The sequence below is a fragment of the Microtus pennsylvanicus genome, chromosome 21, assembly GCF_037038515.1.
Source record: "Microtus pennsylvanicus isolate mMicPen1 chromosome 21, mMicPen1.hap1, whole genome shotgun sequence".
In the NCBI taxonomy this organism is placed as follows: Eukaryota; Metazoa; Chordata; class Mammalia; order Rodentia; family Cricetidae; genus Microtus; species Microtus pennsylvanicus.
This window is the reverse complement of record NC_134599.1, coordinates 2064337-2079159: the sequence shown is the minus strand read 5'-3', so window position 1 is coordinate 2079159 and position 14823 is coordinate 2064337. Positions and strand designations below refer to the sequence as shown.

Here is a 14823-nt window from a genome sequence, read left to right as displayed (position 1 = left end):
TACCTATACATGGGTGTTACTTGCATCATTGAGTAGATAAAAAGCAAAACAAAACAAAACCAAAAAGCAAGGCACACACACACACATATACACACATATATCACACCAAGCCTGTACCTTGCACAGAAGAGATGAACACTTACAAAGCTTCCTGCCCTGAGATGCTCTGTCAGGGATGCCAGAGACTGAAAGGGCTGTAGAGAAATCAAGGTGAGGGGAAGCAGTATGCAGTGGAGGTGGACTTGAGGGTGTATGGCTGATACTTGCTGTGCTTATGAAAAATACGGCAAGTCCTGCTAGAGGAGCTCTGAGATCAAGACGTAGTCATTTCCGTGTCACAATCACATGTCTTGTCAGAGAAGTTGTTACTGTAGCTCCCAGGCCTCACAGCTGGGTAAGATCGATGATTACTCTTCTTATCAGCAGCTTGCTTAGCACCTTCCTGGACAATGAGAGCTAGCCTATAGGGACGAAACTTCCAGGTCTGAACCAGCTCGATTTCTGGATGGTTGCAATTTCTTCAGCAATTGGGCCTACTGTCAAGTTCAGGAGGGTAATGTTTAGGGGGTCTTTGAGACTTCACAAGCCCACAACTCACAAAGAAATAATCCAGCCTAGCATTGGGTTTTTTGTTAGCCTGTGGTATTTAGTAAGAGAACTGTTGCCTATTACAGGATAGCCCCATTTAAACTTTTTATATATGGTGTGTATCACATGCTTTCTCTTATTTGTGAATGATAGCTTTGAATCTTCAACAACCATAAGTGAGAGAAAATGTGATATTTGTCTTTATGAGTCTGGGTTAGCTCACTCAGAATGACTGTTTCCAGATCCACCTGTTTGTCTGTGAATGTCACAATTTCATTTTTCTTAACAACTAAATAGCATTCCATTGTGTAAATGTACCACATTTTCATTAGCCATTCATCAGTTGATGGACATCCAGGCAGTTTCTAGTTCCTGACTATTGTTAATAGAGCAATAATGAACAATGATGAGTAAGTATCTCTATAGTAGGATATATAGTCCTTTGGATATGTGTTCAAGGGTGGTACGGCTGGATCATGTGGCAGATCTACTTCCATCTTTTTGAGGAACATCCACACTTATTTATATTGGCTGACCAGTTTGTATTCCCCCAGTAGTGAATAAGTGTTCCTCTGTCCCTATATCTTTGCCAGCACTTGTCCTCATGATCAACTGTGGTCTTTATATAGTACACTAACTCTTAATACTTGCTCCTCTAAGACTTTGTACCTCTGAGCATCACCTCTTCTTTTTCCCACTCCTCCTTTTCCAGCTTCTGGTAGTCCCATTGACACATCAGCATCCAGCCTGCAAGCTAAGTCATATGCTATGTCAGTCATAGCGGATTATGTATCTAGTTTCTATAGTTTCTAGGATCACCACAGACCTGTCAAATGGCAATCTGTTAGGCCAGGTGGAGGTGGAACTCAAAATGACATGGTCTGTGTCCCAGACCAGAAAATTAAACATGCATAGTATTTCTTCATTCAGCTTCAGGTGGCCAAACACAAGACTGGAGAAGGGCTGATATCACACATCCTAGTACACATCATCTCTGTCCTCACTACACTGGGCTTTTCAAGGCTGGTCCTATCTTCCTATAGATGAACTTTTGTATGGATAACGTAAAAACAATTTTTTTAGTTTTTATTTTATTTTTTTTTAAAAACTATCCTTTCTCATTTTACATGCCAAATCCAGTTCCCACTCCCTCCCCTCCTGTGGTTCCCTTAAAAATGTACATGTGTCTCCATGCAGATGAAAATGGGCCACCTTGGAGGGGAGGACAGAATGGTGGCAGCTAAGTCCCTGGGTCAGTGAATAAAGACAAGTGCTGGCATCTGAGCACGGTGGACCTAAGCCAGAACACAGCGAAGACAGCCACGGGGCCAAGAGAAGAGGCTGCACAGAGAGGGTATAGGCAGTGACAAGTGTGGAGGAAGAAACAGGAAGCAAGGCCGAGGTAATGAGGAATATCTGGGGAAAGTCAGTCATCCCGCTATTGTAAACAGCACACCAATGAACATGGCTGAACAAGGATCTGTGGAGTCTGAGGTCAAGTTCTTCAGACATGTGTCAATGAGTGAGTGGAAGAACTGGGTCATATGATATGGTAGTTTGAATAGAACTGGCACTATCTGGAAGCGTGGCTTTGTTGAATTAGGTATGGCCTTGTTGGAGGAAGTGTGACATTGTAGAGGCAGGTTTTGAGGTCTCATAGATGTTCAAGCCATGCCCAGTGTCTTGGTTCACTTCCTATTGCCTTGGGATCAAGATGTAGAATTCTTCAGCACCATGCCTGCCTGTATACCACCATATTCCCAGCCACCGTGCTCCCCACCATGATGATAATGAACTAGACCTCTGAAACTGTAAGCCACCACCTCAATTAAATGTTTTCCTTTATAAGAGATACCATGTCATGGTGTCTCTTCACAGCAGTAGAAACCATAACTAAGACACATGGTAAATGTATTTTTAGCTTTAGTATTTTGATTTCCACAATGATTGCCCCAGTTTGCAACCTCACCAACAGTGAATGAGGGCTCCCTTTCCACCATGCTGCATCCAGCATTTGTTGTCAACTGTTCGGTTGATCTTTGCCATTCTGACTGGGGTAAGATAAAATCTCAGTTTTGATTTGCATTTCCCTAATTGCTAGGGATTATGAACATTTTTGAGTATTTCTTAATTCATTTTTTCTTCTTTTGAGAATTCTCTGTTCATGTTCCAGGCCCATTTTTTTAATGGATAGTTCATTTTTTGGCTCTATTTTTTGAGGGTTTTTTTATATATATTCTGAGTATTACTCTTTGTCAGATATATAGCTGGCAAAGTTTCTTTCCCATTCTATGTGCTTCCTCTTCGCCCAGTTGATTGTTTCTTTAGGTGTGCAGCAGCTTTTTAGCTTTATGAAGTCTCACTTATTAATTATTAGCCTCAATTATTCAGTGAATGGAGTCTTATTCAGGAAGTCCTTTCCTACATCATGCAGGCACTGCCTACGTTTTCTTCTAGCAGTTTCAGCATTCCATGTTTCACCTTCAATCCTTCACTCCATTTGAAGTTAGTTTTTGTGCAAGGTGACAGATAAGGTCTTCGTACAGGTGGACATCCAGCTTTTCAGGCACCGTTTATTGAAGATGCTTTCTTTTCTCCAGCTTATCTTTTTGACATCTTTGTCAAATATCAACTGCCTGAAGTCATGAGTACCCATGTTTGGGTCTTGGATTTTGTTCCACAGGTTTGTGTCTATATCTGTGCCAATACCATATTAATTGTATTATTATGGCTCTGTAATTGATCTTAAGATCTGGAATGATGATCCTTCCAACACTGTCCTTTTTTCTTAAGATTGTTTTGACTATTTTAGGTCTTTTGTGGGTCCATATAAATTTTAAGATAGTTATTTCTATTTCTGTGAAAAATGAAATAGTGATTTTGATTGGGATCATATTAAGTCTGTAAATAGCTTTTAGTATAAACAGTCATTTCCACAATATTAATTCTACCATCCATGAACATGAGATGTTGTTCATGTTCTAGTGATGTTATCTCTTTCTTCAGATGTTTAAATTTTTCATTGTAGAGGTCCTTCACTTCCTTGGTTAGGTTTATTCCTAGGTATTTTATCTTCTTTGAGGCTATTGTGAATAGAAGTGTGGTGGTTTGAATAGGAATGGCCCTCATAGGTATATATATTTGAATGTTTAGTTACCAGGGTGTGGAGCTATTTGAAAGGATTGCTGAGTTTGTTTATTGTTTCTAAAAGTTTTCTGATACAATTTTTGGGATCTCTAATGTTTACTATCATGTCATCTACAAAAAAGGATAGTTTAACTTCTTTCCCTGTTTGTATCCCTTTACTTTCCTTTTCTTTTTTTATTGCTCTATAGGCCTCAACCTTATACAAAGAACTATAGGCAACTAAGTAATGCTGAGAAATAGTCTTCCCCAGGAAAGAGAATGCCAAGTAGTGAGTCAACATCAAATGGTTAGCCCCAAATACAAACATACAACATACATAACATTATACAGACTGAGTAGGTTGTATTTATGAATATATGTACATAAAAGCAATTAATGAACAAAATAGTCATGAATTTGAAAGAGAAAAATGAGGGGTATATTGGGAGGGTTTGTAGTAAGGAAAGGGAGGGGTGAGGATGTAGGAGTCACAAGTGGATTAATCCTCAGATATAAGCAGCACGTGCCAAAGTTATAGGAACTAGGGAACATGGAAACTACATCAGAAATAAGGCATTCAGAGATACAGGGGCAGGAGTTCAGACACTATAAACTCATCTACTGTGACCTGTCACAGAGAGTGAGGTGAGGGCTAAGTATACCCTTTGCCTTAAGTCTCCAGGCAGCATGGAAGGGAGACTATGTGAGGAATAGCATGGAGTTCTGTTATGATCACAGGTAATTCAGAAGCTGTACCTCTACTTCTGCCAACTAAGAGGGGGCGTCAGGCAGTGGCTGCCTTAACCACATATGTAGAACTCTGTAGATCCCTCTTCCTCTCTCTTGTGTTTGGGCACTAAAGTGTTATTTATTTTTATTGTTTATTTATTCATTTTCCATCAGTCAACTAGTCTATCATCTTGAAACGGTCTTAATTCATCTTCACATCTGATGCAAAATCAGGAAGAGAAAGGGAACAGGCTGAGGACAGAATGGCTTCCTCAGGACACTGACACTGGAAACAAACACAACTTTGCTATTTCATTAATGGCTTATGAAAAAGAACGAAACCACTCAACAGCTTTACAACAGCATTGTCACGTGTCGGAGAACACTGGAGAAGCCACAGTCAGACATTCCATGTTTCAGCTACACTAACACATTTCAAGGGACGTGGGAACTCCATGCCACTACACATCATGTTACAGTCAAGGTAAAACAAGTCCTTCTTACCACCAGCCAAGTGTTGAGTCTCTCCAGGGCACTATAAGAATGCACTGGAGAGAAGAGATATCCCAAAGCTGCCTGTCATAATAACCTCCAGCACACACACTAGTAAAATGCCACCATCAGTCCCATAAAGCAGCAGCATGAGTGCACTTTTAGAGTCTGATATTCTTATGTTCTAATTCTTCCCAGAGCAAGGGTAAAACATACACTTTGCTTTATAATTTAAAATATAAAATAACTGCTACAACAAAATGCATTTAACATTATATTAAATAAATATTTAATAAAATCCATGAAGATGACTTACCTTACTGAGGGCCTACTTCTACTCTTTCCTAAAAGTAGCAAATCGTTGGGGCTGGAGAGATAGCTCAGAAGTTAAGAGCACTGCTTACTCTTCCAGAGGACCCAGTTTTGATTCTCAGCACCCAAATAAATGACAGCTCACACCATCTGTAACTCTAGTTCCAAGGGATCCATTGCCTTCTTCTGTCATACATGGACACTGCTTGCACATGGTGCACAGACATACATGCAGGCAATATATTCATATATGTATAAAATAAATATTTTTTAAAAAGTTTAAAACAACAAATCATGAAATGTTATTATCGTCTAGCTTTTCCCCTCTGCAGATGCTAACCAATAAACCACAGAAGTTGCAATTCTTTATACAGTCAAATATCAACTTGGCCCTAGAATCATTTATATTATAAACAATTCAGCCTCTTAGTTTCCACCTGAAATAACCTACAGTGGCCAGTCACAGCAACACATTATTAAGGAGTTTCCCTAAAATCATTTTTAAGGCAGCTTGCCAGCCAGAACAATTCCAGCAATGAAAGACTAACTCAAGGCTGGTATAAAAACCACATGAGCTAACAGTGCTCCTAAGGATCTCCTAAGAAAGGTTACTCTTACCTTCAACTCTCAACAGAAAGGGGAAAAGCAGGCCTGAGTCACTGAGGCAGTGTGCAGACCTGCAGCACCTTAAGTGCAGATGTCTACGGAGCTGTTGTGGCCACTGCCTACCAGAAAGCCAACCATGTGGCCCTGGCCCATCTCCCTCCAATTCTCACAAGCTCCCTTTGTCACTTGTAAGCCTCTGATAGGTATATATTTCCACTCTTCAACTGTGTGTCTCTATTGAATTAATTTTTCTACCTGATCTAACTATGTAACATACATACCATGTAGTCTTCTCTGGAGTGCTTCTTCTTCTAGGGTAATCACATAAATTTGTTCATCCAAGTCTTCAAGTATCTAAATAAAAAGATGAACTACTTAATAACGCAGTGAGACACACTCAAGTATAGGACACCCCAGGCTCTGCAGCTTATTGTTTTAAGAGCATGTGTTATATTGACTCAAATAACTAGGACACCAAAATTAAATGTCCAAACTATTTAATTTGTGAAAAATTTAAACATATTTTACATACTTTATTTTTAAGACATTTATGTTTTCCTATTTTAGTACTAACCAAACAATTCAAAACTTGATAGAATAAAATCTAAATGCATCTAAATTGGATATTTTAAGGCTTAAAGGGTTACACTTTGTAGTAGTATTCTCAAGGGCTAACAAGGGCATGGATTTTAAACAGAGTCAAACACAGCAAATACATCTATATGAGCAAGCTAAAAGGAAGAGAACATGTAGTACAATATTTATCTCCCATGTGTTTTTTTACCTATTCTCTAAATTAAGAATCTGTAAACTGGGGGCTGGAGAGATGGCTCAGTGGTTATGAGCATTGGCTGCACTTCCAAAGGGCCTGAGTTGGCTTCCCACCAGTCACAAGCCAGTTCACAACCACATATAGACTAGCTTCATCTACATAGCAAGTTCCAGGCTAGCCAGAATTACACAATAAGACCCTGCCTCAATATTAAAAAACAAAAAATAAAAATAAAATAAAACAAAAGGTCCATATACTTTATCAGAGACACACAGAACATCCCATTTTTTAACTTGATACAGCAAGTACTTCCATGAGTACTGGAAGCTGAGCTCATAAAATCCATCCAAGACAATACCTTAGAAAAGCAGTGTGTTTACACACAAACACTCAACAGCATCCATACAGTGGGGGGAGGGGGCAGAGCACTCATCAATCACCAGCTGTGTGGGATAGTGTCTTAATTGTCTTCAAAACGAGTAAAACCCAAAACTCCAATTCTGGCTTTGTTAACTAACTATTCTGTGAGAAGGTTCTGTCTCTGGAGAGCATGAAAGCAGCAGACCTGACGCAGGGCATCCTATCACTCAAAGCAACAAAAAGGGAGGAGTTGCTGGAGTAAAGTAAGGACGGGATGACTGTTTCTGCGCACCTGCCAACTCGACAAGTTGCTCTAAAGGCATGTGGTTCCCACCTGAACACATTCGTAAAGCAACCCACTGCGTTCCAGTCCTTTCACAAGTATCTACCATTCCCTTCAGCCTGGCACTCAGCTATCATTGAACAGATGTATCTATCACCAGATCCACCCTGGGAGTAATAAAACAATAAAAACAAAATAAAAACTGGATTTGGGTCTGCAGGACTGGCTCCTTCACAGGCTCCAGCAGATCACAGATAAGGTGAATACTGGGGGAGGACTAACCCACAACCTTGGTTCTGGGCCTAGGGAGTTGCAGTATTGGTCAACCCACCAGCTCTCCCTTGTCCTCACCACCAGCATGAGTTCTCTTGAGTTTACCCTTTGCAGTGATGAGCAAGGAGGCCAGACTCTGCAATGAACACTTGCAAGTTAAGATATATGGATAGAGGGGTTTACTGCATTACTTCCTATGTCATGCTATAGTTTCCACGCTAAGAATGTTTTTTCCTTTTCCTTTTCTTTCTTTTTTCTCTTAAATTTAATTGGGGGGGTGCTTCAAGGATAGAGGGCAGATACACAGGGATGGGAAATGAATGGGACCAAGATGCATTAAGTGAAACACAATGAATAAATAAAAATAAAAAGGAAGGAAGGAAGGAAAGAAGGGAGGGAGGGAGGGAGGAAGGAAGGAAGGAAGGAGTAAATAATAGATAATGATACAGAATGACCATCACATGCGAGGAGAAAGGAGAAAAAGACGTCTCCAGAGACCTTCCTAAGGCTGAAAAGCAACACAGGCTAAAAACCATGGGGTCCTAAGCAGGAATGGTTTATGATGAGGCCGGCTGGATAACCAAAGGGAGAGTAACCCAAGACTGTTTCTCAATGAGGGGGCAGAGACAAGAACTCTCCTCTCGATCAGTGTTTCCCATCACTTCCAGCTGTTTGAATTTCAATTAGTCACATTTACTTGTCCTAAGTCCTAACACTTTAAGGATTTTCATTTCACAGTATAAACTATTGCTAATTCAGACCACACCTGAATGACAAGAGGAGAAGCACAGAAATGTGTGTATATCATGTGCCTCTGAGCATTCCAGAATCTTCTCTACTTCATGCTCTAAGGAGCAAAGGCGTCACAGGGAAACTCCAAGTGCCTTCAGGGCCTTGGCTCAACGCTACTGTGGACTAACAGGAACTCAGGGCCTTGGCTCAGCACTACTGTGGACTAACAGGAACTCAGACATGAGCAACCAAGATAAGAATTTCAAACAGTAACTTTGAGATTAAAATAAATGTCAAAACTGAGGCTTAAATAAAATGTTAGCAAAGGTCAGAGGGAAAAAGTACTTCAAGTTGAAGAGAAAGAACACTGAGCCAGTGTTTCTGATGGCTAAAATACCTGACCTGATTGACAGCCTAAACTCCGAGAAGTGAACAGGCACTTCAGGTAGAGAAAGCCATGTGTAAACACAGAGGTAGAAAGGAGGCAAGTTCATGAGGAGGAAACTGCTACTCTGAAGCTCTTGTAGGACTAGAAGATAGTGCTCTGGAGCCTGGGCTCTGGGTTCAAACTTGCCTTTACACAGCTCTGTGACTAACTACTCAGATTCCCTGAAGCCAACTTACCTACAGAATGAGACCACCAACACCCACGTTATGGCCTGTCAAGATGACAGGAAACTGTGTGTCGCATGTAGCACTTAGAACCAGCATGGGGCAGATGCAGGATTACTCAGTAACTAGTCATGTTCACTGGCTATTAGGAACAAGAAAGAAAATAAAAACAACTAAGGCTGTGTAGGTGTTGTTAAAAGGCGGCGTGGAGACAGGTGACACAGAAGTACTTTGGTTTTATAAACAAGGAGGTGGACCTGCAGCTCTGCATTAGCCAACAGTGCTCAGCAGACTATAAGTGGCTTCCTCCTCATTACCATCTGTAGACAAGGTTCAAGTGACAGAGAAGGTCCAGGGCACAGGGCAGAGCAGTAACAAAACTGCAAACTAAGAGTGGGAATTGAAAACTTGTCTACAGGAAATAGCAAAAAAAAAAAAGAACATAGAAGTAGAAGAAACTAAATGAATTCGGTATCATAAAACCTCTTTTAAAAGAAACTGAATGAGAGATTGTAACTTTCAAAATCAAATAAGAGATAACTGAAAGATCATCTACCATAATATTGCCTCAGTGTGCTTCCTTAATGACATCACCACAAGGGGAGGACAGGCCCAGAGATAGCCTTGGTCAGACACAAGCCACAGGCACTGGTAAATGTGGAGAAGGCAGTGCAATAGTGACCACAGTGGCATCTGGACTTCCCTCCAGGAGTACGCTGGGGGCTGGGGCATGTGAGCTGCCCGGCAGAGACAGAGCAAGCCTGGAACCGACAGCACAGAGCCCTGTGTACCACAGCAAGGCAGCTTCAAACTGTTCTGAGAGTCTGTGCAGGAGCAGAAGAGAAGTGCAACAGAGAACACTGAGAAACCTAAATGTGCAGATAGCTGAGATCTAAGTTAGCAGGTGATGAGGAGCCAGGGAAGGAACCTAAATGATAAATGGCAGATTGTCTAGGAATAGCTAAGAAGTTATTGTCTGTAAAAAATAGTTCAAAGATCAGAGAACTAAGAACAGATCATTATATTGTTACCCACTACAAGTCATTTCTAGGAGTAAAAGTATAATTCAAGATACAACGTGTATATTTTCAGAAACTGGTTCATAAATCAAAGTATGAATACTGTCAATTTTCTTTTAGTCTCTGTTTTGTGTTCGTCTGGGAGCTTTGGTTGATTTATTAGTTTTATGTGTAGACAGCTCTCCTCACTCTGTAGCCCAACTAGTCTTGAGCTCACAATCCCCAAGCCTCTCATAACCTAGAATCAGGGATATTAACACCATGGTCAGCTGTGTGATCAATTCTAAAACAGATAAAATTACTGTTGGATTCAGGGCAATGAACACACAAAATACTTACAAACACCTGCAAAGTTTGTCTTAAAATTTTCTACATAAACTTTTATTTAAGTGCATATAGTTAGCACTTTGAAAAGCAAAAACAGATTTTGTTTCTAAAGATTAAAAAGTGATTTTAGAAAATAAGAACATGAATGATAAACCTAAAAAATACTGTCCTTAGTTTTCTAAAATCTTTGTTATATGATCAAATATATAATCATAAATATTTAGCAAACCCAAATAAAATAAAATACTTACCGCTGGCTTCACCAGCAACTGACCCATCACTGTGAACATACGGGAAAGGCCAACTGGGGTACACACTGCAAAAATGAAATAACTAGTGAGAAAACAGAAAAATCAGCTGCAAGAGCATTTTAGGTATATCCTCATCTCCAACCTCGCTTCACCAGGCACTCCATCAGAAGGCCTTCAGCTCCACCAAAGAACTAGCACAGCATGAGGAGCCCATGCATAGCACATGGAATGTGAGGATGGAAAAGACTACAACAGTCAAGATTACAAAGGATCAACACTCTTGTTTAGAACAAATTAAATAACCCCCCCCCAAAAAATACAACATTTAACCTGTTCGAACTGAGAGCCAGAAAACAGTATCTAAAGTAACAACTACAGTCACAAGTCCTTTGAACTATGTTTGACAACTTATACTATTCCTGAGAAGAGTATGATGTCTTCAGTAAAACCAAACAAATTTTGAAATAAAGACTACAAAGTCATCAGAAAGAATTTTACTCTCTCCATTTAAAGTAACTCCAGTGTTATAAGTGGGCTCGAGTGGATATAAAGAACATGTACATGGGGTGGGAGTGGGAGATACATGGGGAACATGTTAGTTTTATGGTGGGTGTGTGTCCAACATAGTGGAAGAAAAGCTCCCAATTATTTCAACTATTAAAATTTATCTGAAATAATAAAAAGAAAAGTTAAGGACAACTCAAACACCAGTCTCCATTGTTAAGAAATCTCATCAGGAAAACTGCCACAGTTTTCCAGGGACAAGACTTCGCTGTCCTGCCAGTGCCACCAGGAAGAGTACTTACAGAGAAGCAGCAAGCATCCCATCAGTGAAATGCAGGAGTATAAATACGGTAAGTAGAACTCCCAGAGATCTGTGAAAATATCAATGCATTTTAATAAGAAAGTGTAGCAAATAAAATAGTTCATATTTTATCTTAACAAATAGTAACTTGTGATAAAAAAAATTTAACTGCCTATCTGAGTGCATAAATGGTCTTATTTAAATTAAAAATAAAAATATCTAAAGTAAAAAAAAAAAATAGGAAACAACCCTTTTGAGCCAGTGGTAGTGGTGATGCATGCCTTTAGTCCCAGCACTCAGGAAGCAGATGCAATTGGATCTCTGTGAGTTCAAGGACAGCCTGGTCTACAGAGTGAGCTTCAGGACACTCAGGGCTACACAGTAAAACCCTGTCTTGGAAAAAGAAAAGAAAGAAAAAAAGGAAGGAAGAAAAAAATTGAAAAAAAAATGTTTCAAAGGGAGAAAATACTCAATGGAATTTTAAGAATAGAAACTAATTAAACAAAAATAGATGGAAAACAGCTTAGTCTTCTGAAAAAATGAATATTTATTGCTTTGTTTAAATATCTCTAAAGATATCTAAATTCTGTAAAAGAGTTAACTGCACAAAGAATTATTTTAAAGTTTTAAAACCCCATATAATTGTATCCCAAACTCAGATGCCCATCATAGGAATAATTTAAAACAGTAATCATGTACCATATAAAGACTCCATGCTGGCAGCATCGCTGTCAATCAGGGCAGAAGCCACCCACACCATCCCAAGAATCAGCAATGCAAGAAGCAGCAGCATGACCAGAGTTTCCAAAACTCGGGCTCGGATCCCCTGGAAACACAACAACAACAGTGTTTTAATACTTGTATCACCTCATGAGCAACTAGGCTTCTATTTGAAAGCACAGAGCCATCCTTTGGATGGGAAGAAAATGTATATTTATTTTTAATAAATTTATATTATGCTTTATATAAATCTATATTTATTAGAGAAAGTACTGTTTAAGGTTTATGTTTAGAGTGACTTTTCAAAATTATATTTTAAAAAATAATAAACTTGGACTAAAGCACAAAAAAAAATCAATCATACCAGCATTTTGAAGAAACATTTTTAACTATTACTTTCCTAGCACTTCCCATAAGAAAGGACATTGCGAATTTCCATCTGTGGTTCTAATGAAGGAATGACAGACTCTCTGACACACTGGAGACACTGGGACAGCAGAAGGGCCCCCAGCGACATCCTGCAGCCTCTGGAGTCCTCTAGTGACCAGCTGGAGAATTGCTTGATGAACAGCAACACCAACTATATTCCATTCATTTTTCATATACAATGGGAGAACAACTAGTTTATGAGGCTTGACTATAATAAGGAATCATCATGCACATTTTTAAAATAAACAAACAGATTCTGACCTCAAAAAGTTGGACCAAAAGACCACTTGTAAACTTGGAAACTGCTAGACAAAGCTAAGTTGAAACTTTATTACCCCTAGAAAGTCACCAAATGATTGTTTCTGTAAATTAGTTCAAAGATTTACATCCCTGCTTTATATCTCTAACTTCTAACAACAAACTTATAAGTGCACCTGCTTTCTCTGGAATCTAGTATCCCTCCATTTCATACTGAGAATAGTTTAAAGGTTTAAGTTACAAAGACTCAGACACATTTCATTTTGCCTGATCTTTGCTAATACCTGAGCTGCAGGACAGGAACAAGAACACAGGCATCACATCTACAGTCCTGAGTCGTGGCACAAAGAAATGCCCTAGCCCAGTGTGCTGATATCAGGGTAAAGCAGCTTTTTCCTACCTATCCCTCAACAGTAGGCTTTAAACACTTGTTCAAATGTGCCAGCTCATCCAAAGTATGAGTAAAGTAAAGTACGGCAAGGAAGGCCACTGAACCAAAAGGAATCAGGCTCATATCTTAACACATTAGGTCTAGTAAAGAACAGCTATTTCAAGAAAGGAGAAATCAAAAGACAAAGTGAGCATAGCTGCCCAAGTCTGCAATCCCAGCACTCAGAAGCCTGAAGCAGGAGGGTTTCGATACCCTAAAAAAACATAGTTCAAGGCCAATCTAGGATACATGGCAAGTTCACAACCAGTCTGGGTTACAAAGTAAGATTCTGTATAAAAACTGATTTTAACTTTGGCCCCACCCATAACCAAGAAACTACATGGAATTGATACCCTCTGGCAAAGGGAAAATCAGTTTTTTCCAATGAAGTCTCAACGAAAATATCAACTACACTTCAGAGAAGGCCCCGTGCTCAGGAATAGTTGGCTAACACAAAACAGAATCAATTGTACTTTAATGAACTTTTAGTTTCATTTTGCTTTGTTTGAGAAACTTTTTATCTTATTTTTCTTTTGCTTTTTGCTTTGAATTTCATTTTTGTGTTTTTGTTTCTTGGTTTTTGTTTTTTCTTTTGTTTCTTGTGGGGATATTTATTGTTGCTGCTATTGGTTGTTTTCTGTTTTGTTTGAAGGACAGAGAGAACATAAAGTTGAGTAGGTAAAGAGGTGGAAAAGATCCGGAAAAAAATGGTGAAAGGGAAAAACATCAAAATATGTTGTGTAATGTTTTTCCACAAAAAACAAAGTTGTTTTTAATTTTTAATTATCTATTACAGAGCTGTGGGATGAGGGTCTTGTAGCCTGTAAAGATTTGTCACTTTTATTGGTTTAATAAAATGCTGATTGGCCAGTAGCCAGGCAGATTATTGTCACTGCTCTTGGTTGTCCCCCAAAACTTGATGATAAGCCCGTATTACTGAGAGCACCACACACTAGTTACATGATGGAGAAATCAAGTTGGTACTAACTAGAGCTTCCTCCCTGCTGGCTAGCTTTCATAAAAGGTGCAATGATGGCTGCTAGGAGGCAAAAGTCAACAACAGTCTTCCCTTGCTGTGAACTCTGTGAACAATAAAAAAAATTAGCATGGCAAGATAGGCCCATTAATACAACAGTGGCATGGGTGTTATGGGGATAACCAACTGTTTTCTGATTGGATTTAAAGCCCCCTCCACAGGAGGAAACACATGTCTAATACTTCAAATACCACCAACAACCCATGGTGGGGGAGCTCACAGATCCCAGAAGTGAATCTATTATATTATTTTGACAAGTGGATATAGTATCAAACTGCTGTCTAAATTCATAGCTCTATACTCACAGATTAATGCAACTCTCAGACCTCATCAGGTCTGTTTCTTTGTACAGTTGCTAGCACAGAAACTCATGACTGGTCAAATTCAGAAAATAAGTATCTGTAGAGCACCCAGCAACAAATAGGACATTTCTAACACTGTCTTCCCCTTGACCACCAGGCTCAAGGACCGTCATGGAAGAGGAGGCAGAAGATTATAAGAGCCAGAGGTAGCAGAAGACCTGAGCAAAAGTGTCTTCTGGACATGACAGAACCACTGCACTTCAAGAACTCACAGCAGCACAGACTGCCTGCACAGGATCAAGCAAGTTAACATTTCAGCATAGAGGGAAGAAAGGTCCATGGGCCCCCACCCCTAGCTGAA

General features: G+C 39.5%; 1 protein-coding gene across 2 annotated transcripts in view; it reads right to left on the bottom strand.

Annotated features, from left to right (window-relative positions):
• The window catches only part of Lmbr1 (limb development membrane protein 1), a 119494-nt gene that overhangs the window by 41821 nt on the left and 62850 nt on the right, over positions 1 to 14823 (bottom strand). For both annotated transcript variants that reach the window (XM_075954950.1, XM_075954951.1), the window contains 4 exons: positions 11987 to 12113; positions 11289 to 11357; positions 10483 to 10547; positions 6135 to 6207 (listed from right to left, as the gene is read on the bottom strand). In XM_075954950.1, coding sequence (XP_075811065.1) covers positions 6135 to 6207; positions 10483 to 10547; positions 11289 to 11357; positions 11987 to 12113 — 334 coding nt within the window. The remainder of the gene's footprint in view (positions 1 to 6134; positions 6208 to 10482; positions 10548 to 11288; positions 11358 to 11986; positions 12114 to 14823) is intronic.